Raw genomic sequence first — 27,424 nt, forward strand, 5'->3', positions numbered from 1 at the left:
TTGAGGTCTTTTTTTTTTTTTTTTTAAAGATTTTATTTATTTATTTGAGACAGAGAGAATGAGAGACAGAGAGCATGAGAGGGAGGAGGGTCAGAGGAAGAAGCAGACTCCCTGCCAAGCAGGGAGCCCGATGCGGGACTCGATCCCGGGACTCCGGGATCATGACCTGAGCCGAAGGCAGTCGCTTAACCAACTGAGCCACCCAGGCGCCCCTGTTTATTGAGGTCTTAATGTTCTTTAGTAGAAAGTTATTTTTCTGTATGTGCTTTCATATTGTTTTTTAGAAAATTTCCAGATATTTATCTAATATCATTGTTAAAGATATCTTTTAGAAATCACATTTTCTAGATAAATTTTACTATATAAGAAATGCGATTAATATTTGTGTAGTCATTGTGATCAATTTTGCTACATTCTATTCTTTTCACCCCAGTTTTTATTTTCTCCTGGTTTATTGAGGCATAATGGACAAAGAAAATTGTAATATATTTAAACTGTACAATGTGATGATTTGATATATGTATACACTGTGAAATGATTCTCACAATCAGGTTAATTAGCACATTCACCACTTCACATAGTTACCTTTGTGTGTGTGTGTGTGTTAGAGAAAGAGAGAGAGAGAGAGAGAATTGGTAAGATCTACTCGCAGCAAATTTCAAGTATGCAATACAGCATAATTAATTTTAGTCACCGTGCTACATGTTAGATCCTCAGAACTTACTCATCTTATAACTGAAAGTTTGTACCCTTTTACCATCCTATCCCATATTCCTACCTCCTAGTCCCTGGCAACCACCATTCTGCTCTGCATGAAAACATTCTTGGTATAAACAAATCTAGCAGTATCTAAGAGTATAGAGTAAAATGTTAAAGTTTTTCCTCACTTTTGTCCTCCCTCCCCTCCCAGGTGACTAGGTTACCCTTCCAGATGTTTGCAACCTTCCAAATGGTCTTCTATTCATTGCACAATCCATAGCGTGTAAACACACAAATGCCATACGTGAATCATCTGTGTTATACGTACTGTTCTGTAACTTGCTTTGTTCACCTTACATGATATGTCTTATAGCAAGAATAGGTGCCTGATATGGCAGAAACTCTTGGTTGACCCCCAGTTTTTACCCAGTTTTTATCTCACAATAAAGACTAGTTTCTCCAGCATTCTTTGCTGCTCACTGTGGCTATGTGATTAAGCTAGCCAATGTGATGTAAGTGGGAGAATATGTGGCGTCTTCTAGGAACTTTATCTAAGAAGAAGCTGACACCAGTCTTTGTCCCATCTTCTCACTTGCTTTCATCCTGCTGGCATGGGTGTGATGGCTGAAGCTGATGGTTGGAACTTCATCTTGGACCATGTGCCAGGGCCATATCCTGGCTATGGTAGAGTGGGAAGCTGAAAACAACCTGGGTTTCTGATGGTGTTCTGGTTCAGAGCTGTCATCCTAGCCCTGAGTCTCTACCTCTGGAGTTTTGTTTTGTTTTGTTTTATTTTTATTTTTAAAGATTTATTTATTTATTTGAGAGAGAGAGAATGAGAGAGAGAGAGAGAGCACGTGAGAGGGGAGAGGGCCAGAGGGAGAAGCAGACTCTCCGCTGAGCAGGGAGCCTGATGCGGGGACTCAATCCCAGGACCCTGGGATCATGACCTGAGCCGAAGGCAGACACTTAACTGACTGAGCCACCCAGGCGTCCCTACCTCTGGAGGTTTACATGTGAAAGAAATAAACTTCTGTGTAAAGTTCTGTTATTCTGTTACTGTTACTCAGAGCCAAACCTAATATTAAGTAATTTGTCTAACCACTAGCTTATTAAATAAGGACCTTCAGATTGTTTCCAGCTTTATTGCTGTTATTGATGATGCTGAACATGTTCACATTTTTCTTTAGGATAGATTCCTTAAATTTTTTTGCCAGTTCTTTTTAATCAGATTTATTGAGGTTTAATATACATATAATACAATTCATCCTTTTTAGCTTACAGTTCTATAAATTTTGACAAATGCATGGATCATGTAGCCACTACCACAAGATATAGAACAGTTCCCTAACTACCCCCTCCCAAATTCCTCTGTATCCCTTTGTAGTCAGTCTCTGCCCACAGCCCCAGCTCTAAGCAAACACTGATTGCTTTTCTATGCTCATAGTTTTACTCCAGAATGTCATATAAATGGGATCAGACAGTATGTACTCTTTGTGTCTGACTTCTTCACTTAGCATAATTCAGTTGAATGCATTCATGCTGTTGAGTGTATTAAAAGTTTGTTAATTTTTATTGGATAGTTTCCCATTTTTTTGATGTACCACAGTTTATCCACTCACTAGTTGAAGGACATGAGTCGTTTCTAGTTTTTGATGAATATGAATAAAGCCACTATAAATATTCACATATAGGGTTTTATGTGAATGTAAGCTTGATTTATTTAATATCAGGTAGTGGGATTGCAAGGTCATATATATAGATGTTTATTTAATATTATAAGTAACTGGCAAACTGTTTTCCAAAGTGGTTGTACCATTTTGCATTTTCTTTCTTTCTTTTTTTTTTTAAGATTTTATTTATTCATAAGAGAGAGAAAGAGAGAGAGGCAGAGGGAGAAGCAGGCTCCCCGCTGAGCAGGGAGCCCGATGTGGGACTTGATCCCAGGACCCTGGGATCATGACCTGAGCTGAAGGCAGATGCTTAACCATCTGAGTCACCCAGGCGCCCCCATTTTGCACTTTTATCAACAATGAATGAGAGTCTAGTTGCTCCTTATCCTTACCAGCCCTTGGTATTGCCAGTTTTAAAAATACTTTTTGCGTATTCTTTTTTTTTTTTAAAGATTTTATTTATTTATTTGACAGAGAGAGACACAGCAAGAGAGGGAACACAAGCAGGGGGAGTGGGAGAGGGAGAAGCAGGCTCCCCGCAGAGCAGGGAGCCTGATGCGGGACTCGATCCCAGGACCCTGGGATCATGACCTGAGCTGAAGGCAGTTGCTTAACCAACTGAGCCACCCAGGCGCCCCTTTTTGTGTATTCTAATAGATGTGTGATAGTATTTTACTGTGGTTTAAATTTTCATTTCCTTAATGACCATAATGAGGAGCATCTTTTCATGTGCTTATTTGCCGTCCATATTTCTTCTTTGGTGAGTCATCTGTTCAGTTCTTCTGCCCATTTATGTATTAGGTTTGCTTTCTTACTGTTGAGTTGTGAGGATTCTTTATATATTCTGGATACAGTACTTTATCAATAGGTAATTTGCAGGTATTTTCTCATAATCCATGTCTTGTCTTTTCATTTTCTTAGTGTCTCTCAAAGAGCACACATTTTAAATTTTGATGAAGTCTAAATGAGTATTTTTCTTTCAAATCATGTTTTGGATGTCATATTGAATGAATCTATGCCTAAACCAAAGTTACAAAGATTCTTCTTCTATATTTTCTTCTATAATTAAAAAATAATTTTGAAATAATTATAGATTTACAGAAAAGTGCAAAAGTGTGCAAAGAAATGTTCAGGGAGGTCCTGTGCACCTTTCACCCAGGCCCCCAGTGTTAACATCTTATATAACTGTAGTATAGTATTAAATCCAGGAAATTGACATTAGTACAATCCATAGAGTTTATTCAGATTTTGCCAGTTATGCAGACATTTATTGGTGTGTGTGCATGCATGTGCATGTGTGTGTAGCTCTATGCAATTTTATCACATGTGTGCCTTCATGCAACCACCACCATAATCAAGATACCTAACAGTACCATTTTCATGAGGCTCTCTTGTGCTAACCCCTTCACAGCCACACCCACTCCTCCCTCCCAATCCCTAACCCCTGGCAACCATGAATCTGTTCTCCATCCCTGTAATTATTTTATTTCACAAATGCTATATAAATGCAATCATGCAATATGCATTCTTACGGATTTGTCTATTACTTCTTTCCACTCTATTAGTTTTTGCTTCATGTGTTTGGAAGATTTCTTGTTTTATATATTTAGGATTGCTTTGTCTGATATTAATACAACCACTCCTGATTTATTAAAAGTAAATTAAAATTTATTTTTTAAAAATTGAGATATAATTGACATATAACATTGTATTAGTTTCAGGTGTATAACATAATGATTCCATATATGTATGTATTATAATGATCACCACAGTAAGTCAAGAACATCCATCACCCCACATATTTACAAATTAAAAACATTTTTTTGGATTAATGTTTGCATGATATATCTTTTTCTCTCCTTTTACTTTCAATCTACCTGTATTTATGTTTGAAGTGAATCTTTTGTAGATTGCATATATGTGGGTTGTGTTCTAGAGAAACTCATGCACATGTAGTCGGTGCCATGTACAGAATGTTTATAGTAGTATTGTTCATACTAGTCCCAAACTGGAAGCAATTCAACAGTAGAATGGATAAATTGTGCCAAATATTTTAAAAGTTTTGCCAAGCTGGGAGTTGTGTAATGGTGTCTCCTATGGTTTCAGTTTCTATTTCTCTGATTGCTAGTGAGGTTGAACATTTTCATACATTTATTGACCATTTAGGATTTCTCCCGGCACATCGAACATACTCTACTGTCCTTTGGATTCCACTGTTGATGTTGAGAATTTGCCATTCATTCTTGTTGCCACTCGTTTGAAGGTAATAATTCCCCCCATTTGTCTGATTTTAAAGATATTCTATTATCTTCATTGTTTTGTGGTTTCACTATGATTTATCCATTTGTGGATCTTTTTATCTTGTTTTCAGCTTTACTATGATCTGATCTATATGCATTTCATTTTATTTTGATGTGTAGGACTTCTTTAATCTGTGAACTGGTGTCTCTCATCAGTTCTGGAAAAATTTCAGCTCTTTATATCTTCAGATACTGCCTTACTCCAATTGTCTCTGTTTTATCCTTCTGGAAGCCAGAAAGTGTTTACTTTCTCTCCTCTGTCTTTAAACCAATCGCTACGGGGAGATCCAGGGCCTGTTCTGAGGGCCTGAAGCTTATTCAATGTTTGGTCCTCAGATGGTAGTGCTTGCAGAGGTACTATAGGAATTGAAAGACAAACCTATATTTGAATGAACTAAGTGTTACTTCTGTTAAGGAAAGTTTGCTATTCCCTCCAGGACAAAGGGATTCAGTAGAGTCATCCTGAGAGCATGTGGTTAGTTTTCCTTCTAAAAAAAATGGTACCATCTCAAGGGCTCAGTTTCTATGTCTGCTGATGACAGCTCAGTAGCTTGACCAGCCTTAGGGAGATGGAGTCTGAAGTATAGATTTCATATCTGTCACAATGGCCCCTTTGACAATGGGCTCATTGTGCAAGCGTTGAAGTGGTGAAGAGGGAGACTGGCTGACCTCCACAAGATGAATCAGCTTGTCCACATAGTTTCTCTGGGGTGGGTGTTCTATAGAGGGCATTAAAATGAGTCACAAAGAGCCATATGCCTTGTGCTCACTCCCAGAGGAATGTAATTTTCATAACCATGGACTTGTCATATGTGAAGATTTTTTATAGGAATTGCACAAAAATAAAATTTATAAAAATTCTTGTGTATAAAGAGCATAAAGCAGTACTAAAAATAATAAATATGTTGCATTACCCATTATATTCCTGTCAGGAGGCGATTTTTGTCTTTCGTAGGCATCAGCGAAAACGAATTCTCTACAATTTTACACATCTGATGACTTAAAAGATTTTCCATAGACTAGCTTCTGGTTCCACATACTTCATACATTGTATCTCTTCTGTTATTTACATATTTCTGGTGCTGTGTTTTATAAGATTTGTTCATATCACAATTTGCAGCCTGGTAACTTTATGATATGATACTGCATGGGCACAATGGGCAGTGGAAATATTCCTAGAAGTTTCCATGGAAATGATGAGAACCTCATTAATATATTTCACTACACTCATCTCAACTTCCTCTTGACTTAGGGTGACTTTATGTCCCTATGCCTACAATAGGTCAGTTCATGTCTGCTAATATGCCTGGTTAATAGCATCTTTTACTCTCCCTCAAATGTTACATTTGGATAATAAATTGTGATCATACAATTTAGTGATAGATCACCCCCAGACCTGAGGGAAAGAGTGATGGAGGAGAAACTGGAGTGGAAAGAGATAGCAGACTTAACCGATGGTGCTAAAATTATCATAGTTTTGCAAAAGTTTTCTAAAAATGGCTATATAAACATAACGCTAGGGCCCTTCCTGTGCTAATGAGGGACCTGAAGCTTATGCATTGTTAGTGTCATGGTAAATTCACCTGTCAATCATCCTGCCCTCAGCTTAATCCCTTAGCCTGGTTCACCATCATACTTTGTTCTTCTAAGTCCTGAATCTCTCCTGGATTCTACGGGGTCAATCAGTTCCTTGAACATGTATTATTGTTGTTGTTCTTGAGGATTCTTCCACCATTCTGAACCCATGGGCTTTCTCCACTGGGGTAGGAGTAGAGAGATTAATGTACTGCAAAATGGAAAAACAGCTATCCAGATTCAGATTCAGCAAACTCACACGCAGGCTCGTCATTGTAAGGGTGAACAAATCCTAGTGATCAATGTGGATACTCTTCCATCCACAGAAACCCAAACCCAAGGAGATCTAGTCATTTACATGGTTGACTGGGGACAGATTTGGGACCAGAGATGATGTCTGGTGCTCTTTCCAATTTATCATGAATTGAAGTAAATGTGACTGTATGAGGCACTTTATTTTACCAGCATATCCTTAGTACTGTCACATTGAGATCAACTGCAGAAATTCAAAAGCACCAGATTCATCAGAAATAATTTGCAACAGAAAAATTTTTAATGAATGGCCAAAAAGTTCCAACTAGAAACAAAACAATGAGACAGAGCAAGATTTTTCCTACTCCTGAAAAGGATTACATGGAAAGAATGTGAGAAAAGAAGAGAAAGAAAACAAATTCTAGCCCTTGAATTTTTAAGAACAGACATGAATGATTTCCTTGGTTATTTGGCCAATGGGATTTTGCAAAGGCAGGCTTTTTTTTTTTTTTTTTTTTAAATAACTTGTTTCCTCACTATGGTGCTTTAGAAGGTACTCGTTGCTCCATTGTAATGTTGCTTATTTTAGAGGATTTTTCTTCAACTGAATGGACCCTTAGTGAAAGGACATTACCAAGTTGATCTAGTTCCTCAACCATTGTTTTGACAACAATTTCTTCTTTTGAGTCTAAAATAAAATAAAAGCAAATTTAGTACTCATTCTTAGCAGGCTGAAAGGTACTTAGTCATAACGGTATACTTCTAAAAAATAGTATTTGCAATAACCTGAGATATAATACTGTTTGAAGACAAATACTGTGTTTGAAGACTTGCTTAGCAAGGCCCAGAATTATCTTATACTTACCATTGTTTTTAGAACAATGGGTGTTTGAAGGTGTAAATAAAACATAGATTAAAACTAGAGCAAGTAATACTGTCTTCCTTTAAATGCCAACTTGCCCTATTTTTGTGGTTTAAAATACAATAGCTCTTTCACCAAAGCATTGGAACTGGGAAAATAATAGGTTCTAGGTAAGAAAAATGTTTGGGGATTGAATCCCCATTTCAGAAATTTCACAATTTGACCACGTCTGTTCTACAGGAATATAAAATACATTAAGAAGTTGCCATAATGACCCCTGATTCCTTCATTCGATTTGATTTGATTTAGTTTACAATTTGATTTAGTTTACAAATAAGTGACTTATTTAAAAAAATTGCTTGAGTTGAAAAGATTTATGCCAAGTAAAAAAACCTTCTGTACCTTTGACTTGATTTTCGGAATGTATAGGCCCACGTCCTTTGGATTTGTAACACGTGGACTTGCTTTTTCTGTGAAGAGAAGAGTAAATTGTTGCATTTCTTTTTTTTCCCTTCAGGAGGAAGCTCAGAAATAATTATGAGTTGGGAATAAAAGTTTAGGAATTCTAGTTTCTGCAAGATTAAATTCCTTTTATGTTTAAGAGCTATATAAGTAAGCCTTTCATGACCTCAGTGTTGTGAAGGGAAAGATTAAATGAGTGTTTATGATCAGAAATTCCCTTGTGACCAGCTATCATCTCTTTTGTGTTGCTCTCTGGAGACTCCAGTTTCTGACTCTGACTTTTCAGTCAATCACTGGGGCAATGAAAAAGTTCAGGGTGCCACAATGCAGAAGGTGCTGGGCTAGGTGCTGTAGAAAATATAGAGTGATGATACAAGCAGTTTATACCATTGAAAATAAAGCATATGCGTGTAAAAATTTAGCTGGAACACAGCTTGAAAGGTGTAGTGAAAGAAGGGACTAGTGAATGTTGTAATGAGTGCTTTGTTCGAAGGAGGGAACATCACGGTTGAGTTCCTATGAGAATAGATTGTAGAGGGCTGACACTCGCCTTGGCAGATGCATGAGATGGTACAGACTCCTGGTGTGACCATGGGCAAGCATTTAGTAACAGCCACTGATTACCGAGTACCTTTTGTGTGCAAGCCACTCTCCTGAACACTCTATAGACCTCCCTAGTGATGCGCTATGGTCATGGGTGAAGAGTGTGGTTTTGATGTTCTCACAATCTTACCAATAAGGAAAATGGGATTTAAAGAGGTTAAACCATGCGTTCAAATTCACCCAGTGGTGTGATCTGCACCCAGAGCTGTTGCTCTTGGCTAACAAGCCATGGTGACTTCTCCAAGGAAACTGTTATTGTTCATCTTTCAAATGAAAACATAGTAACCCACCTAATACAGGGTGCACGTGTGGTCACTAGTGAAGTACCGATAAAATAGAGTGTGTTTTTATAGGAAATGTGCTTCAACGTTAAATCACAGAAAGCAACCGCCTCCCCATGCCTCCCCCCTGGAGGAATTGTTTAACATTTGGTAATTTAAATGTCCTATGTTATTATAGATATGCACTCTTCACATACTTGCACATTTGATTTGGCTGCCCGTTTTCATGTCATTTGGATGCAATAATAAATTCCTGAGACCAACAGATGAGTATGATCCTTAGAGTAGGAAATTCTAGGATATGATACTGGTGTACGTGGATACTGAGAAAACCTAGTTGATGGGAGAGGATTCTTTTCGGTATTTACCTTTCTTCTCCATCTATTAACTTGCAATACATTTCTATTTCTTTCTCTAAAAATATTTTGATATCTAGAAGCTGTTCGTACTCCAGCTTCTGGCCTTCTGTTTCCGTGCGAATCTGTTGCAGTTCTTCCTCCATCACCCCAATCTGGTCCTGGATTTGCTGGAGCTGGAGGCAGTAATTGCCTTCTGTCTCGGCCAGAGAGCGTTCATAGGAATGTTTCTGAAAGAAGAATAAAGCAAGTGGGGAACGGATAAATAGCACGTTCATAATTGAGACATTCTCAAGGTGGAAAGAAGCATTTGTACAAGGTCTAAATCTTTTCGATCGAAAAGCAGCATAAGCCAGGTTTCTTGAAAAAAAGAAAAAAAAAAAAAACACCCAACCATTTTCTCTCCATTGAGAAAAGTTTGATTTTTAAGTATTGGGATTGGTGAGTCAGAAGTCATGTTTATGGACAGCATTCTTATTATTTACCACATTTTATACTTTTAGTTATATGTAATTAGTTATATATACTTAGTTAGATGTGCATTTACCTATGCGCACACACACACACACGTTCAAATCAGTGGTGACTTCTACGAACCATGGCCACAACAGACTGAAGTTCTATTTCCAAGGTTTGCAGGTTGCGTTTCAGTTCCGTCAGCTCGTTCCTGGCTGTGGTGGCCGCTCCTGCATCATCAGAAATCTGCTGTTGAAGTGAAGCACTCTGTAGCATAATCATCAGAAGGGTTAGCGACCAGCTTGGTGGTCTACTGACCAAGCCCTTGGTGTGTGATCTGCCACAGACGTACCTTCTCGTTAAACCAGGACTCCACGTCCCTGCGGTTCTGCTCAGCCAAGTCCTCGTACTCGGCCCTCATGTTGTTCAACAGGACAGTTAGGTCCACGCCTGGGGCTGCGTTCACCTCCACGTTCACATCCCCCCCTGCCGCACACTGCAGGACTTTCATTTCCTGGAAAAGGCATCAGTATTAACCCTCAAGGTAGAGTTTTGACTGATCTTCCCACTCTGCTCTGAAGTGAACAGCTGGCCAGAAGAACGAAATCAGGTACTATCGGAAGCTATGCTGGAGGGTCCTTTACCTCCTGGTGATTTTTCTTGAGGTACGCCAATTCCTCACTGAGTGTTTCAAACTGTATTTCCAGGTCGGCTGTACAAAGGGTCAGCTCATCCATAACCCTGTGAAGACCACTGATGTCGGCCTCTACACTCTGGTATAGAGCAAGCTCATTTTCATACCTGAAAGGTTAGTAAAGTGCTTGAGAATTGTGACCGTGGGCAGGTGCAAAGCATAACTTTCTCCGACATCTGGTATACTGAATGACAGGATGTTCTGTCCAGGCTTCTAAAGCTTACTGCATCGGCGAAGAGATGACACACTTTGGAATACCTACGGATTTAGGATGACTATTTTGGAGGAGTTGTTTTTTCAGAATTTTTATCATCCAATGTGCTTCGTAGTTGAATCAAAATGTTTAAAATTTGGGATAGCTCCTTTTGTAATGGCACATTTAATTTCTTCAATGATTTAGTTTGACTTCATAAAAACGTGTTGGTTTTTAAAGCAAAAGGTCTGTTTTTTACTCCAACTGTAGTATTTACGTTTATTATAGTTAATTATGTTATTTTCACCTACTTCACCCTGAAGTCGTCAGCAGTCAGTCTGGCATTGTCATTTTGTAGAGCAATGCTGGAGTTACAGGTGGTCACAGAAATAATCTAAATAGGGTAGATTGTGCAAAAATAGTTAGGTGCTGAAAGTCAAGGGAGAGTCCAGATTTCAGTGTGATTCTTATCTTCTCAACCCATCAAATATCTACTTTAATATCATTTTTTCTATGTGAAAGGGATTTGGCTTTTTTTTTTTCAGACCGTGAATGTCCAGAGCTTAAGAGCCAAAGTGTAAGCTTTTACAATCACAGATACTTTTATTACTCTTGATCAAAAAATATGAGCTAAATATATGATCAGCAAGGCGATTATATCTGTTTTGAAATTATTTGCCTTTAATTCTACAACTTTTTTTTTTTTTTTTTGGCCAGACATTGCTTTAATAAGCACTGGGAATGGAGAGTGAGCAAATTCTACATCATGTCAAAATTTTAAGCACATTTTATATTTTGTCTTTTTTAGGTTATGTACACCAAAAGTCTATAGTAAAAGTAAGCAAATCCATATTTCTTACCTGCCTTTTAAGATCCTCAATGACCGAGAAATATCTCGTGTAGTCATGATCTAGTCCTCGGCAAGAACCAGACCCATATTTCTCATACCAGACCTTGATTTTCTGCTCAAGGTCTGTGTTGGCCTCTTCCAGAGCTCGTACATGGTCCAGGTAGCATGCCAGGCGGTCATTGAGGTTCTGCATGGTCACCTTTTCATTCCCAGAAAGCAGGCCATGCTCATTTCCAAGAAAACCAGCACAGACACCCCCCCCACCATTACAGAAGCCACCTCCAGAAGAAATGCTCCCAAGAGTATAAGAAATGCTGCTTCCTGCTCCCGATCCATGGCACACATTCCCAGCCCCAAAGCCTGGACCTCCACCAGACAGCCACCCTGGGCCAGCTCGCGAGCAGACTCGCCTGGATCCACTAGAAAGTTGAAAAGACATGGCGACAGTACGGCAGAGCGACACTTTCTCAGCGAGGAGCGAAGCAAAAGCACACCATCCATAGAAGTGATCTTCATTGGCCTTTTATAGGACTCAGTAGGTCATTTCAGTCTTGACTTTCAATCTGTAATAAAATATTACTCGCTCCCTAATTGTTGTTTTTCATAATTGGGTGATTTTTAAGAGTGTCTAGTCTGTAGGTGGAAAGGTGCCCCAAGATATCTTGGTCTATGAAAAGGTGCCTGGTGGAGTAATACTAAATCATAGTTTTAAAGGTCAAAATTAAACATTAGTAAGCATATATCTTTTTGACTTCTGGAAGAAAGTCTAGTTTTTTTTTTCCCCCTAGACAATAAAAAATTAATAATTTACAAGAGAAATGTCCACTGCTTTTGTCCTGCAAATGTTTATGGAGTATTTCTGTGGGCATTTCCTTCCTTACTAATATCAGATACTCTCAAAATATAGTGATTTGATATGTACCCTCTATCCCTATACTCTGAAGAGTTTTGATCAAGAAAGGATGCTGTACTTTGTCAAATGCTTTTTCTGCATCTATTGAGAGGATCATATGGTTCTTGTTCTTTCTTTTATTAATGTATTGTATCACATTGATTGATTTGCGGATGTTGAACCAACCTTGCAGCCCAGGGATAAATCCCACTTGGTCGTGGTGAATAATCCTTTTAATGTACTTTTGGATCCTATTGGCTAGTATTTTGGTGAGAATTTTTGCATCCATGTTCATCAAGGATATTGGTCTGTAATTCTCCTTTTTGATAGGGTCTTTGTCTGGTTTTGGGATCAAGGTAATGGTGGCCTCATAAAACGAGTTTGGAAGTTTTCCTTCCATTTCTATTTTTTGGAACAGTTTCAGAAGAATAGGTATTAATTCTTCTTGAAATGTTTGGTAGAATTCCCCTGGGAAGCCATCTGGCCCTGGGCTTGGAGGGTGGTGGGAAGATGGGTTAGCCTGGTGATGGGTATTAAAGAGGGCACGTTCTGCATGGAGCACCGGTGTTATACGCAAACAATGAATCATGGAACACTACATAAAAAACTAATGTTGTATGGTGATTAACATAACCTAATAAAAACAAAGAAAAAAAATATAGTGATCTGTTGGTAGTGGGAATTTTTTAATTGATTTTTTTAAGTTGAAAACTGAAGTAACAGAAGTCCTGCAATACTTTGCTTATCAATTTAACTAAAATTAATGAATATGTATCAGTGACAGAAAATTATTTTTACTGAGATTTCTTGGTTTAGTCCAGGAGCAGAATATCCATTCAACAAACTTCTGAGTCTCCACATTGTTCATTTTTCTACCTCAAAAATATTGTTTACTGTATTTCAGTTTAAATTTATGTATTTAAGGTATTAGGAATTATTTTGAGAACTGAACTTCCTATTGATAGTTAGGGAGTAAAATACATGAAGGAGAGATGTGTTTTCATCCCTACCTAGAACACCAATAATTATGGTACTCGAGATGGAAGGTTAGCTGTTATAGGTAAGCAACCTCTTCATGCTCTTTCCTTGATGGCCATGGGAAGTTATCCCATTTGGTTATGCTTCATTTTCCTGCTGGGCAAATGAAAATAATAACACTGAATGTTGAGCAGTTTCAATAATTAATGACTATAAAACAGTCTGAAGGGCACAAACATTTTGTAAATGTTAATTATTTAAATTATTATAATAAAGTGAACATGTCAGACAGGGTCAGGTCTCTATGACTTATAATGGTACAAATTGATTGGTTACTGATTATAGGTTTAGATTGTTTTGAAACAGTAACTTTTTTCTGAATGAGATTTTTCAATGCGGTGTGTATCACATACTTTGAAAAACACCCAACATTACTGCTCTTAAAAGATACGTAATAATGGTGGGCCAGAATGCCTGGAATTTTTTGACTAAAATATTTTAAGATAATTAATATAAAACTGTAATTCAGACCATTGCTACAGGTTTAGAATAATGCGTGATAAGAGTTGTAGCTCGCATTCAGAGACTCGTTATTGATGTTGTTGTGACCTGGTCACAATTTTAATCTTTTGTCCAAACTTCCCATGAATAAAACAAGAAAAACAGAGTATGGGGTCAGTGTAATCTTGAGTCTCTTGGGTAAGAGGTGTTATGAGGCTGCAAAGTATGATTAACATAATCTACTTATCTCTAGATATTTTATAAATACTAATTAACTTGTAATCTTTTGGGGAACAAGTTAAGCATATATTATTAGAATCTTCTGGGGATGAGTTGGCTGTGAAGCTAAGCGGCAACACAGATCACAAAGCATTTTTATATCCCAGCAGGACTGGAATGAATGATGCTTAACTCCTTCCGAAAACACTGTCAATCTGTTTACTCATCAGGGCAAATCTCTTGACTTTTCTTACTCATAGATTTCCTCTACACTAACAATTGTTACAGAAGTTTAGGTATACTTTAGTCCTTTCCAGAAGTGGGAGATAGACTTAATGAATTCTATCCATACATTTCTTCCTTGAGAGTGGCTATTTTATTTATAGTAAGAAACACGTATTCAGCCACATATCATTATCCTTTCTTCTATTAGGTATTAAGTATTAGAACTGTATTAGATATTAGAACATTCATTATATAATGTGCATATTTTAGGTACTCAGAAATAATTGAATTAAACTGTAAGTTATGCAGTGTAAATGTCTGCTCACCTCAGGATAAAGACATTTATCACTTTATCTTATTCTAACAATAGTAGGCTAATTTGCCCCCAATAAATTTAGTGTTTAGTTTCAAACATTCTTAAATACCTTTTTTAAAAAAAATTTTATTTAAATTCAATTTAGTTAACATATTCTGTATTATTAATTTCAGGGGTAGAATTTAGTGATTCATCAGTTGCATATAACACCCAGTGCTCATTCCATCAAGTACCCTTCTTAATGCTCATCACCCAGTTACCCTATGCCCTCACCCACCTCCCCTCCAGCAACCTTCAGTTTGTCTTCTAGAGTTAAGAGTCTCTTATGGTTTGTCTCCCTCTCTGTTTTCATCTTATTTTATTTTCCCTTCCCTTCCCCTTTGTTCATCTGTTTTGTTTCTTAAATTCCACATATAAGTGAAATCATATGGTATTTGTCTTTCTCTGACTGACTTATTTCACTTAGCATAATACCCTCTAGTTCCATCCATGTCATTGCAAATGGCAAGATTTCATTCTTTTTGATGGCTGAGTAATATTCCATTGTGTGTGTGTGTGTGTGTGTGTGTATGTGTTTGTGTGTACCACATTTTCTTTATCCATTCATCTGTCGATGGACATCTAGGCTCTTTCCATATTTTGGCTATTGTGGACATTGCTGCTATAAACATTGGGGTACATGTGCCTTGAATCACTATTTTTGTATCCTTTGGATAAATACCTAGTAATGTAATTGCTGGGTCACAGGGTAGCTCTATTTTTAACTTTTTGAGGAAACTCCCTACTGTTTTCCAGAGTGGTTGCACCAGTTTGCATTCCCACCAACAGTGTAAGAGGGTTACCCTTTCTTTTCAACCTCGCTAACTTCTGTTGTTTTCTGAGTTGTTAATTTTAACCATTCTGACTGGTGTGGGGTATCTCATTGTGTTTTTGATTTGTATTTCCCCGATGCTGAATGATGTTGAGAATTTTTTCATGTGTCTGTTAGCCAATTTGTATGTCTTCTTTGGAGAAATGTCTATTCATGTCTTCTGCCCATTTCTTGACTGGATTTTTTGTTTTTTGGGTATTGAGTTTGATTTTGGATACTAACCCTTTATCCAATATGTCATTTGCCAGTATCTTCTCCCATTCCATAGGTTGCTTTTTAATTTTGTTGATTGTTTCCTTTGCTGTGCAAAAGCATTTTATCTTGTTGAAGTCCCAATAGTTCATTTTTGCTTTTGTTTCCCTTGCCTTTGGAGACGTGTCTAGCCAGAAGTTGCTGTGGCTGAAGTCTAAGAGGTTGCTGCTTGTGTTCTCCTCTAGGATTTTGATGGATTCCTGTATCACTTTTAGGTCTTTCAATATCTCTGGCTGTTGTTTAAAATTTACATTCTACATTTCTGTTACCCAAGTTGAAATGGTATTTTTCTCGGACATGAATGAGGTTTGTTTTGTCATTAGATAACCTAGTTTTTCTAAGAATCAGAATCTGGTGTGCTAACTCTTCCCACAAAATGGCTTCCCTGGTTTTGATATTCCCACTCTGCACTGAAGGGAACAGCGGACCTGAGGGATGAAATCAGATACTATCCAAAGCCACTCTGCAGGGTCCCTGACTCTGATAATGGCTTAATCTTAGATTGAGTGGAGTTTAGAATGCACTTAGTTTTTACCTCCCTTCTCTTGCTAGAAGGAAGGTGGAATCATGAGGTTCTCAATAACATGGTATTATGTTGGAGTCAAGCACAGACTATGAGCCAGAATGGCTGGATTAGTGTTCTAGCAACTCTAGTTATTATCTGTGTGACCTTGGAATAGTTACTCAACCACTCTATGCCTCAGTTTCCTTATGTATAAAAAGAGGATGATAATAGTATCTATCTCATAGGGTTGTTCTGAGAATTAAAATGATGCTTAGAATAGAGTTCAAAGTGCTGGGTATCATAATTATTGATTCTTTCCTGGAAGTTATGTAAAAAGTCCTGCATATACTTTGGTTTTGTTGCCTTTATTTTGGTGTCACATCCAAGAAATCATTACCAAGACCTTTGTCAAGGAGCTTTCTCCTATGTCTATGGCCATACCACCCTGAACACATCCAATCTCATCTTTCGTGTTTTCTTTGAGGAGTTTTACTGTTTTGGGTCTTATGTTTGGGTATTTAATCCATTCTGAGTTGATTTTTGTGTATAGTGTGTCATAGGGGCCCAATTTCATGTGGGGCCCTTTTTACATGTGGATATTCAATTTTCCCAACACCATTTCTTGAAGAGACTATCCTTTCCTCATTGCATATCCTTGGCCCCTTTGTCAAAGGTAAGTTGACTATATATATGGATTTATTTCTGGGCTCTCTATTCTTTTTACTGTGGTAAAATACACAGAACACAAAATTATTATCTTATCTATTTTAAAGTATACAATTCAGTGGTATTGAATACATTTATAATGTTGTGCAACCAACATACAACGCTATACTGTTTTCATCTTGTAAAACTTAAACATACCCATTAAACAATAACTCCCCATTCTCTTCTCCCCAGCCCCTGGCAATCACCATCCTACTTTTTCTCTTTATGAATTGGTCAACTCCAGGTACCTTATATAAGTGGAATCATATATTGTCTTTTTGTGACTGGCTTATTTTACTTAACATAGTGACTTCAAAGATTCATCCATGTAGTAGCATGTGTCAGAATTTCCTTCCTTTTTAAAGGCTGAATAATATTCGATTGTATGTATACACCACATTTTGCTTATTCATTCTTTGTTGATGATCACTTGGGTTGCTTCTACATTTTAGTTGTTGTGAATGATGCTTGGAACATGGGTGTACAAATATCTTTTCAAGATCCTGCTTTCAATTCTTTTGGGTATGTACCAGGAAGTGGAATTGCAAGAACATATGGTAATTCTATTTTCAATTTTTTGAAGAACTGCCATACTGTTTTTCATAGTGGCTGAACCAGTTTGCATTCCCACCAACAGTGCACAAGGGTTCTAATTTCTCCATATTTTTATGTCTTCCATGCTGTTTTATTTACTGTAGTTTGTAAGGTATTTTGAAATCAGGAAGGGTGATTTGTCCTTTCTCAAAATAGCTTTAGCTATTAAAGGTCTTTTTTTGTATCTAGATGAATTTTAGGATTGTTTTTTCTATTTATGATAAAAAATGTCATTGGGATTTTGACAGGGATTGCATTAAGTCTGTAGATTGCTTTGGTAGTATGGCCCTTTAAACATTATTAATCTTTGGGTTCATGAACATGGGATGTCTTTTGATTTGTTTGTGTCTGCTTTAATTTCTTTCATCACTGTTTTGTAGTTTTCAGTGTACAAGTCTCTCATCTCCTTAGTTAAATTTATTCCTAAGTATTTTACTCATTTTGATGCTATTATAAATGGGATTGTTTTCTTAATTTTCTTTTTGGATAATTTATTGTAAGTGTATAAAAATGTAACTGATTTTTAATATTGATTTTGTGTCCTGAAACTTTGCTGAATGTATTTATTAGTTTTAACAGTTTTTGGGTGAAGTCTTTAGGGTTTTCTATATATAAGAGCATGCTATCTGTAAACAGAGACAATTTTGCTTCTTCTCTTCCAGTTTGGGTGCCTTTTATTTCTTTTTCTTGCCTAATTGCTCTGGCTAGGAATTCCAGTATTGAATAAAAGTGGTGAGTGGACATCCTTGCCTTATTCCTGGTATAGAGGAAAAGCTTTCAGTTTTTCACCACTGAGTATATTAGCTGTGGTAATTTCATATATGGCCTTTATGTTAAGTTACATTCCTTCCATACCTAATTTGCTGAGCATTTGTATCATGAAAAGGTGTCAAATTTTGTTAAATGCTTTTTCTGTATCTATTGAGGTGATCATACGATTTTTACCCTTCCTTCTGTTAATGTGGTGTATCACATTTATTGCATCCCAGGGATAAATCACATTTGATCATGGTATATGATTCTTTTATGGTGCTGTTGAATTTATTTTGCTAGAGTTTTGTTGAAGATTTTTGCATCTATATTCATCAGGGATATTGGCCTGTAATTTTCTTTTCTTGTAGCATCTTTGTCTGGCTTTGGTATAAGAATAATGCTGGACTTATAAAATGAGTTTGGAAGTGTTTTCTCCTCTTATTTTTTGGAAGAGCTTGAGAAAGATTGGTATTAATTCTTCTGTAAGTAGTAGAATTCACCAGTGAAACCATCTGGTCTTAGGCTTTTCTTTGTGAAAGGGTTTTTGATTACTGATTCAGTATCCTCACTCATCATTGGTCTGTTTAGATTTTCTATTTTTCATGATTTAGTCTTGGCAGGTTGCATGTTTCTTGGAATTTACTTCTTTTAGATTATTCAATTTGTTGGCATATAAATGTTTCAGTATTCTCTTATAATCCTTTGTATTTCTGACATCACTTGTAATGTCTCCTTTTTCACTTATAATTTTTATTTGAGTCCTTTCTCCCTCTGGCTGGTCTAGCTAAAGATTTTCAATTTTAACATTTCAAAAAAACCAACTATCAGTTTTGTTGATCTTATCTATTTCTTTTGTAGTCTCTATTTCATTTATTTCTGTTCTAATCTTTCTTATTTCTTTCCTTCTGCTAACTTTAGGCTTAATTTCTCCTTTTTCTAGTTCCTTGATATGTAAAGTTAGATTACTTATTTGTGAACTTTCTTCTTTCTTAATATATGATTATCACTATAAAGTTCCCTCTTAGTACTGCTCTTGCTGCATCTCATAAGTTTTGGTATATCATATTTTCATTTTTCTCAAGATTTTTTTTTTTAATTTTCCTTTTGATTTCTTCTTTGACCCACTCATTGTTCAGGAGTGTGTTCATTTTTTACGTATTTTTGGATTTTCAAATTTTCCTCCTGTTACTGATTTCTAATTTCATACTATTGTGGCCAGAAAAGATACTTGATATGATTTCAGTTTTCTGTTAAGATGTGTTTTGTGGCCTAAGATTGTGGAATTTCCCTATCTTGCCCTGTCTAGTTCCCATATTTCTTTCTCTTCCTTTCTACCTTCAAATATCACCATTTACAGTTTTTTCCTGTTATTTTTAGGATGTTTTTGATTCTTCTTATTTCCACTTCTATAAGCATGTTGCATTCAGGAATTAGATTTTATAGACTATTTTATTCTCATTGCCAGCACTTAGGAAGTGCACTTAACAAGTATTTATAGAAGCCAGGAGGAAGATTTAAAATTTTACAGAGATGTGAAAAAGACTCCAACCAGTTTACCTGTTAAACTTACTCCTAACTTGTGAAGGCCACTGAATTAAACAACAACAACAAAAAAATTAAAATCAGATTCAGCTCCCCTTGTGGGTATGTTTAAAATGCAAAGATTGACCAGCACCAGTGAAGATGACTTGCAACAGGAAGAACTTTTATTGACACACCACCATAGAGAAAGTCAAAGAAATGTTACCATTCTACAAACAGCTTGTCTTAATTCATTGGAAGAAAAGCAGAAAAATAAGAGGGTTTTTATTTAGGACCCTAGCTTCAGTTTGGTATTTTAATTCAGGGGCTCTTCTTCTGGGGCTCAGGAAGGCACCCTCTGTTCACTCTTCACGTTGTTGGCTTTGGCTGCTTTCTCTTCCACAGCGTGAACTCTGGATGAGAGAACTTTGCCACGAGGATCTAGTTCTTCAACAATTGTTTTAACCATGGTGGTTTTAGATAACTCTAAAATGACACAGGAATTGTTAGAATTTATCAGATCCACGAAGGGGAAATAATTAACTCATCATTTGAAACTTAATACAAGTACATTTTGAATGCTCAACACAGCTTTTGTTTACCTTTGATCTGATTTCCTGGTCCTCCATAGCCTTTTGATTTAACACAAGAGCTGTAACAATATAGAGAGCTTGCATTAATTATTTCACTCTCTTTTGCCGAGGAAACTGGAAAACAAGGATTTAAGATGGGAGATCTCTGGATTCTGAAATAACACTAGAAGGGGTTTAGTTATACATGATATAGGTCACAGACACTTTGTACTTGATTTCTAAAAACATTTAATAACCTTAAAATAAAATATAAAGTGTTTCCTCAGTAGAAGCTGTGCTTACCCATCCTCTCCATCAATCAGGCGGCAGTAGGTCTCGATTTCCTTCTCCAGGTGGACCTTGATGTCGAGCAGCTGCTCGTATTCCAGCTTCTGGCCCTCCGTCTCGGTTCTGACCTGGTGCAGCTGCTCCTCCAGGGCCCCGATCTGAGCCTGGATCTGGGCGAGCTGTGCACAGTAGTTGCCTTCGGTCTCGGTCAGGGAGCACTCCAGGGAGTGTTTCTATGGATCAGGAAGACATAGTTTAGTAGAAAGTGTCACAGTGTTGGCAGAGCACTTAAGAGATATTTAAAAGAGTTATCTTACACAATGCAAATAAGCATATTTACCCCCAAAGAGTCCCCCTTGTTCAATATTAATTGTTGCCTTTATTAGATGTCCTACTGTTTTTCTGTTTGAGAGTGACACAGTTGGTGGTGAATGTCACTCATATGTCCAGGAGTGTTAGCAAAGATGAACTTGTTTCTTCATAGGGCACAGTCTAAAGATCCCTCTGCCCCATCTCTGGTTCAAGAGTCTGGCACAATTTGCCACATTTCCCAGGAATAAAAGTCCCCCTACAGTTTGCTACTTTGTTTCTAATCACATGACAGTCTTGTCTCATGGAGACTGTAGCTCTTCTATAAAAATTAATAAGCCCATAGTGAACTGGGTAAACTTTCCCGAAGTAGACTGACCCAAAGAAAAGAACAACCTTTTTAAGCTTTAAATGGTTTGTGAATCCAAATGGGTTTATAAAGTGTTTCTCCTAAAGTGGGATGCTCGCTATACTTTTACATGGAATGAAGATAAAAGTGTCTTCCTCTTTCAGCTGCAAGAATTTTTATGCCAAGTCCTAATTTTATATACATTCATACCCTCTTTTGTGGATAAACTCTGAAGGTTTGTGTACTAGCCATAGCGGGAGAAGTATAGACGTGGGAGTTAGGTAATTTGGAGAGAAGTTCAGGTTCCTTTGTATTCAACTGTGGGGCTCTGGGAAAACTGCTTAACTTCTTTGAATCTCAGATTGTTCTTTTGAAAATAATGATAGGAATTATAAAGTCTGCCCTGCCCAAGCCCCAGGGTTATTGTGGACTCAAGTGGGAGAAAGTGCCGGGCAAAACCTTAATGAAAAGGTTACTATTATTATCAAGGGTGTTTAGCTTTAGAGGCAACATTCATGCCTCGCTTTGCTTCTTGTTTATGCCACTTAAAAAGGAACTTCTAAGTGTTCTTAATTAAGTGGCCCAAAGGAATGCCAGATGAAGAAGATAGAAGGGGTGCGAACGCATTTTTGCATTCGGCCGAGAATGGTTTTTTTATCTTTTGACTTGGGAGAGAAGATTCAGGGTAGAAACCATTTTCTTTTCCGAGTACCTCAAAAACTTGCCAATTTCCAACGTTTCATAATTATGAGCACCTAGGTCTACTTTTCAGGCCAAGAGGGCTCTGCTGTGAAAAATGCAAATGTGTCTTATGTCAAGCCCGGCAATTAACGGATAAAAACGAAGGTAAGTAATATCACGTGGAAGAGACGCTCTTTACATTTCTTCCCCACTGCTGAAACCCATCTTTTTTTGTACTTTCTACTGACCATTGCCAAGAGGTGCTCTTTACATTTCTTCCCCACTGCTGAAACCCATCTTTTTTGGTACTTTCTACTGACCATTGCCAAGAGGTGCTCTTTACATTTCTTCCCCACTGCTGAAACCCATCTTTTTTGGTACTTTCTACTGACCATTGCCAAGAGGTGCTCTTTACATTTCTTCCCCACTGCTGAAACCCATCTTTTTTGGTACTTTCTACTGACCATTGCCAAGAGGTGCTCTTTACATTTCTTCCCCACTGCTGAAACCCATCTTTTTTGGTACTTTCTACTGACCATTGCCAAGAGGGACTGGAGTTCGATCTCCAGGGTTTGAAGAGTACGCTTCATCTCGGTGAGCTCATTCCGAGCTGAGGTTGTTGCACCAGCGTCATCAGAAATCTGCTGCTGCAGGGAAGCGCTCTGGAAGGTTGGAGAGGTGGGGGGTGTTAGGGTGCTGCGGGCCTTGCATCAGCGCCCAGAGCCACGCAGGCGCGCCCCGGCGGGGTTTTACCTTCTCATTGAACCAGGCCTCCGCGTCCCTGCGGTTCTGCTCGGCCAGGTCTTCGTACTCTGCCCGCATGTGGTTCAGCAGGACCGTGAGGTCCACCCCGGGCGCCGCGTTCATCTCCACGTTCACGTTCCCTCCGGCCGCGCACTGCAGCGCCTTCATCTCCTGAAAGACCACGTTAGGTTCGACCACGTTAGGAGCTGAATATTTTCAGAGGAACCAGACCGACAGGATGCATGAGGTTAGAAACTTTTTTACAAAAGGTTTGTTTCTTTGGAGGCTTATGGATAGAAACATTTCCAAACAATCTAAGCCACGCAGAGAAACTGACGAGTTCCTTCTGGAATATTGGTGGCGGACATTGTTATACTTGTCGCCTGAAATTCGTTTTTAAGTTTTGGGAGCAAGGCGGATCGTGGAATCGGGGGAGACAGAGCACCTACCTCCTCGTGATTCTTCTTGAGGTAAGCCAGCTCCTCGCTCAGGGTTTCCAGCTGGATCTCTAGGTCGGTTCTGCAGAGAGTCAGCTCATCCAGCACCCTGCGCAAACCGCTGACGTCCGCATCAACGCTCTGGTGAAGGGCCTGCTCATTTTCAAACCTTAGAAAATATTTGACAGTTGCATCACCTTAGTCCCATCATTTTCTGGGTCAGCATAAAACGCCAACCATGTTTCAAGGTCAAACTGTTAAAATACACTCAAACCTTCAGTTAGACTGCCCATAATGCAATCAGCGAATTTCTTTCACTCAAAATTCTTTCATATGATCTTGACATTCACTTGTGTCAGTTCCTAAACTTCCCAAGTAAAATATATCATTCAGCTGGTCATTCTTACATGCATTTGGTTTAAAGCAAATAAACAAAGTCAAACAATGGAGGTGACCTCCAATAGCTTAGATTAAAGGGGAAATGTTGAAATAACGTCTTTAGTTTCTCTTCAGCTCTACTTACTTTAGCCTGAAGTCATCAGCCGTAAGTCTTGCATTATCATTTTGCAGGATAACATTGGCATTGCTGGTAGTTGCAGAAATGATCTGATAAATGGAAAGTTAGTTAGGAGTTAGGAAATGTCACATTTCCTTGAAAGAAAGTCACCTATGAAATTATAGTAATCTTTCTGGCATTCTGTCTCCAATAATAAGATGATTCTTTTGCAAATGGGAAATTAAGTATAGCCTCATTTACCCTTCACCCCACCCATAAAAAAACCCTTTCTATGGAAAAAGTTATAAATAATATAGCAGGAGATGGTGGGCAGTTTTTGATATTTTCATATTACAAAAAGCGTAAACATGCATACCTCGTACCAGCTATGGGTGAGCCATGTTCAAAGATTAGGATTTGAATAGAAATTATTTTTAATATTCATAATGCACTACGGGAAATCCGAAGCTGAGAGCAAAGCCCTGCTGTGTGACAGCTTACACATTTGTGGGTGCTTGTGTGGCTAAATATTCTTAGCGGTATTAACCCTCATGACATTGTGCTTCTTACCTGGTTCCTAAGGTCATCAATTATTGGGAAGTATCTGCTGTAATCATGATCAAGACCACGGCAAGAACCAGGCCCGAATTTCTCATACCAGCCCTTGATCTTCTGCTCCAGATCGGCATTGGCCTCCTCTAGTGCTCGCACATTCTCCAGGTAGGAGGCCAAGCGGTCATTGAGGTTCTGCATGGTCACTTTCTCGTTGCCCGACAGGAGGCCGTGTTCATTCCCGGTGAAGGCAGCGCAAGAAGCACTTCCCCCGCCCAGTCCCCCACCATAGCCTCCTGCAGATGAGCTGCCCCCAAAAGCGCAAGAAAAGCCACTTCCAATGCCTGGCACACCACATGCATTTCCAGCCCCAAAACCTACTCCCCCGCTGGAGCCAAGCCGTCTGGATGCAGAAGAAAAGCGCACAGACATGATGTCCAGACTCAGAGAGCTTGTTCCTGGAGTGAAGCTCTGATGGCAAATGTCCTGCTCAAACAGTTGAGTTTGTCTTTATATACACATTATCAGGGTGTTTCTTGATGAACCTAGCTACCCATAGCAAACTGGTGTTTGCCAGCTCATCATGAATTATTCATAATTGGGTGATTTTTTTTTTTTTTTTTTTTTTAATGAATGCCTTCACCCTACTGTGTCCATTTCTGTAGGTGGATAGTTACCTTGGGGTTATTTGTTATCTCCAAAATGGGATAGGGAGGAGTATTATCAAGATTATTACAGTGATGCATTTCAAATTTAGTATGAGCAATCCTTCCTGTCTTCCAGGTTTCAGGACTACAAAACTCCTATAAGAATAAAAAAGTGTGATAGAACAGATTTCTCTTTCTCTTGCTCAAACCAATGACATTACATTTTCTCCAGCAAGTGAGCCATCATAGTCATGGGTCTCAGTGGATAATATGGTCTTTCTTTCAGATATATTGAAAATGATTTCAAGGCTATGGGCTCATAGTACCAGAGGAAGGAGGCATCTTAAATGAGAAATGAGGATTTAAATGGACTCTTCTTTGGAGACAGAAAATCTTCCTTGATCCTTATCCCTCCTGAATTACCATTTCATCTTACTGGTTTTCTGTCTAAGGTATAAATAAAGGTATTGGTTAATTTCTCTGGGCCCAGTTTTCTTATCTGTAAAATAGTCTAGTCTATGGCCTGTATGTTCCCTTTCTATTTCTAGATTTCTTGTCTTTTTACATTTCTTCCTTTCATTATTTCTAGAAAAATTTTCTGCGTTCATTTCCCATCCTACTCACTCCTGAATTGTGGTCCCAGCACTTTATTGAAATTAACTCTCAGATTGCTAATTATCCCACATCCAATCCAGTCTTTATTTCTCATGTTTATTCTCCTACACCCTCTTGGACACATTTGATACTGATCAGGCTTACTGAATTCTGAACAATTAATTGCCTTCTAAAAATACTTCTATTAGAATATTTCTGTTTCCTCCTCTTCTTTCTTACATTCGGTGCATCTGTGCTCTAGATCTTGTCATTCCTTATAGTTTTGTGATTCACACTCTTGTTTTCTACACATTCTCCTTTGGTCCTGTCATCCCTTCTTGTCACTGTGACTGTAGGTGAATCGTTTCTACATATACATCTTTAACACTGACCTGTGTCCCATTCTAGACCCACGCCTCACTATGCCCACCAGACATTTCTACTGGATGATTTCTAGCTCAACACTCAATCACCTTGTCATCAAACTTTGGTCTTTTGTATCTTTTTTTCATTACCTGTTGGTGGAATTACCCTGAGTCACGTTCATGATTGCTAAGAAATATATAATTTCTATCATCTTCTACTAGCCTGCATCCAGCAAGTTACTAGGTCCAATTGAATCTACTTCTGCAGTATCTCTTGAAGTATTTTTCTCTTTTCTATTTTTCTTCTATCATTTTTTTTCAGCTCTCTGGAGCTGGATTGATTTTTGGATTTTTGGTTCAAGTCTTTTTCCTTTCCATCCTAGTTAGGCAGAGCAGTAAGTTAAGGTACCATTGCTATAATAATACACCACCATTCATGTAACTGAAAGAATGTGAGTTCTTGGATCAGCATTCATATCCCAGTTCTGCAACTTTCTGGCTGTGTGACCAATGCAAAGTTCCTTCTCGCTAAGCCTCCATTTCTAAGATGGGGACATGACTTGTGTTTTTGTGAGGCTATTAAATGGTAGTTACATTTGTAAAGCAACTATACTTGTCAATAATATGTAGTCAGTAAGTATATCTTTCCTTTTCCCACTTTCCTACAGTTTAAAATCAATGGGCTATAAGCTAGATAAAGCTTCTTTGCCTGACATGTAAGTTTCTTCTTGAGGGAGGTCGTACCTACCTGACTTGTTCATTCTTTCATTTTACTGTTCTTCTCCCCTCCCTCCTTTTGGTCTTTGCCCGTGTTGTTCTCTCCAGTTGAGATTATTTGAGATCTTGCATTTGCCAAGAACAATGGACATCACTTTCAATTATAGATTGAAAATGAAATTGCTAAAAATATAAATTCTCATGACCTAATAAGTGAATTTGCAGAGAAGCAAGCCAGAAAAATCTGTTGATCAATCAAGAAATCATAACAATAAAGCATTAAAATTTATTGTATTACATGAAATTATGACATCAAAAGTGTTATTTTTTTGCAATTTATAAGATTATATTATGTATGTATTACTACCACCTCTACTACATGTTTTAAGTAATAAGATACTTTTAAAGAAAAAAATGTATGTGTTAGTACCTCTAACTGAACTTCTTCCAGACTTTTGAACAAGGGACCTTTTTCATTTTGCACTAGGCCCTACAAATTAGGTAGCCATCTCTGGTTGTTGGGTCCTTCTCTGGGGTAGCCGAAGAGTTCTAGAGAAAAGACCTGCAGATACTTGAGTGTTTCCCACAAAAGAATGCTTACTACCCATCCACCCTGGAGTGAAATACACACACACACACACACACACACAGAGCCTCCAAATATTTTTAGGGCCTTACTCTTAAAGATGAGCAGAATTTTAAAAATCACCATACATTAAAAAACACTCCAACATGAAAGACAAAGACTCAAAGAAAGAAGCAAAAAAATGGACAATAAAGGAAGCTGAAGAAAACTTAAAAAAAAAAAGAAACAACCAGGGATGCCTGGGTGGCTCAGTCGGTTAAGCGTCTGCCTGTGGCTCAGGTCATGAACCCAGGGTCCTGGGATCGAGTCCCACATCAGGCTCCCTGCTCAGCAGAGAGTCTGCTCCTCCCTCTCTGCCTGCCGCTCCTCCTGCTTTGTGTTCTCTCTGACAAATAAATAAAATCTAAAAAAAACCCCCCAAACTACCTATGATTAATGCCCTTAGAAGTAACAAAAATACTACATATTTGAAACATGAATACAGTATCGTTAAAAG

General features: G+C 38.0%; 2 protein-coding genes across 2 annotated transcripts; both read right to left on the reverse strand.

Annotated features, from left to right (window-relative positions):
- Nucleotides 1–6,778: 6,778 nt before the first annotated feature.
- On the reverse strand, nucleotides 6,779–11,738 carry KRT26 (keratin 26). Its single transcript, XM_045888071.2, has 8 exons — nucleotides 11,267–11,738; nucleotides 10,718–10,800; nucleotides 10,164–10,320; nucleotides 9,872–10,033; nucleotides 9,661–9,786; nucleotides 9,076–9,293; nucleotides 7,764–7,831; nucleotides 6,779–7,187 (listed from the first exon to the last, which is right to left on the reverse strand). The coding sequence occupies exons 1-8, from the start codon at nucleotides 11,693–11,695 to the stop codon at nucleotides 7,036–7,038; spliced, it is 1,395 nt and encodes a 464-aa protein (XP_045744027.1). The 5' UTR covers nucleotides 11,696–11,738; the 3' UTR covers nucleotides 6,779–7,035.
- Nucleotides 11,739–19,754: 8,016 nt separating this feature from the next.
- KRT27 (keratin 27) lies at nucleotides 19,755–24,511 on the reverse strand. Its single transcript, XM_045888070.2, has 8 exons — nucleotides 24,038–24,511; nucleotides 23,495–23,577; nucleotides 22,984–23,140; nucleotides 22,544–22,705; nucleotides 22,327–22,452; nucleotides 20,467–20,684; nucleotides 20,194–20,243; nucleotides 19,755–20,077 (listed from the first exon to the last, which is right to left on the reverse strand). The coding sequence occupies exons 1-8, from the start codon at nucleotides 24,449–24,451 to the stop codon at nucleotides 19,935–19,937; spliced, it is 1,353 nt and encodes a 450-aa protein (XP_045744026.1). The 5' UTR covers nucleotides 24,452–24,511; the 3' UTR covers nucleotides 19,755–19,934.
- Between the last annotated feature and the right edge of the window lie 2,913 nt (nucleotides 24,512–27,424).

This window comes from Mirounga angustirostris, unplaced genomic scaffold (genome assembly GCF_029215605.1).
Source record: "Mirounga angustirostris isolate CCGP_5_RB_7025 unplaced genomic scaffold, mMirAng1.0.hap1 SCAF_17, whole genome shotgun sequence".
Classification (NCBI taxonomy): Eukaryota; Metazoa; Chordata; class Mammalia; order Carnivora; family Phocidae; genus Mirounga; species Mirounga angustirostris.

Bases quoted from the DNA above. Each gene is read 5' to 3' on its own strand.
- KRT26 (XM_045888071.2), bottom strand. From the start codon at position 11,695: ATGTCTTTTCAACTTTCTAGTGGATCCAGGCGAGTCTGCTCGCGAGCT. The intron at 9,787-9,871 runs GTACGTCTGTGG...ATTATGCTACAG, and splicing joins AGTCCTGGTTTAACGAGAAG to AGTGCTTCACTTCAACAGCA. The intron at 9,294-9,660 runs GTTCGTAGAAGT...TTCTTCTTTCAG, and splicing joins TTCAGTCTGTTGTGGCCATG to AAACATTCCTATGAACGCTC.
- KRT27 (XM_045888070.2), bottom strand. From the start codon at position 24,451: ATGTCTGTGCGCTTTTCTTCTGCATCCAGACGGCTTGGCTCCAGCGGG. The intron at 23,141-23,494 runs GTAAGTAGAGCT...ATATTTTCTAAG, and splicing joins GCTGATGACTTCAGGCTAAA to GTTTGAAAATGAGCAGGCCC. The intron at 22,706-22,983 runs GTAGGTGCTCTG...GTGGTCTTTCAG, and splicing joins TCAAGAAGAATCACGAGGAG to GAGATGAAGGCGCTGCAGTG.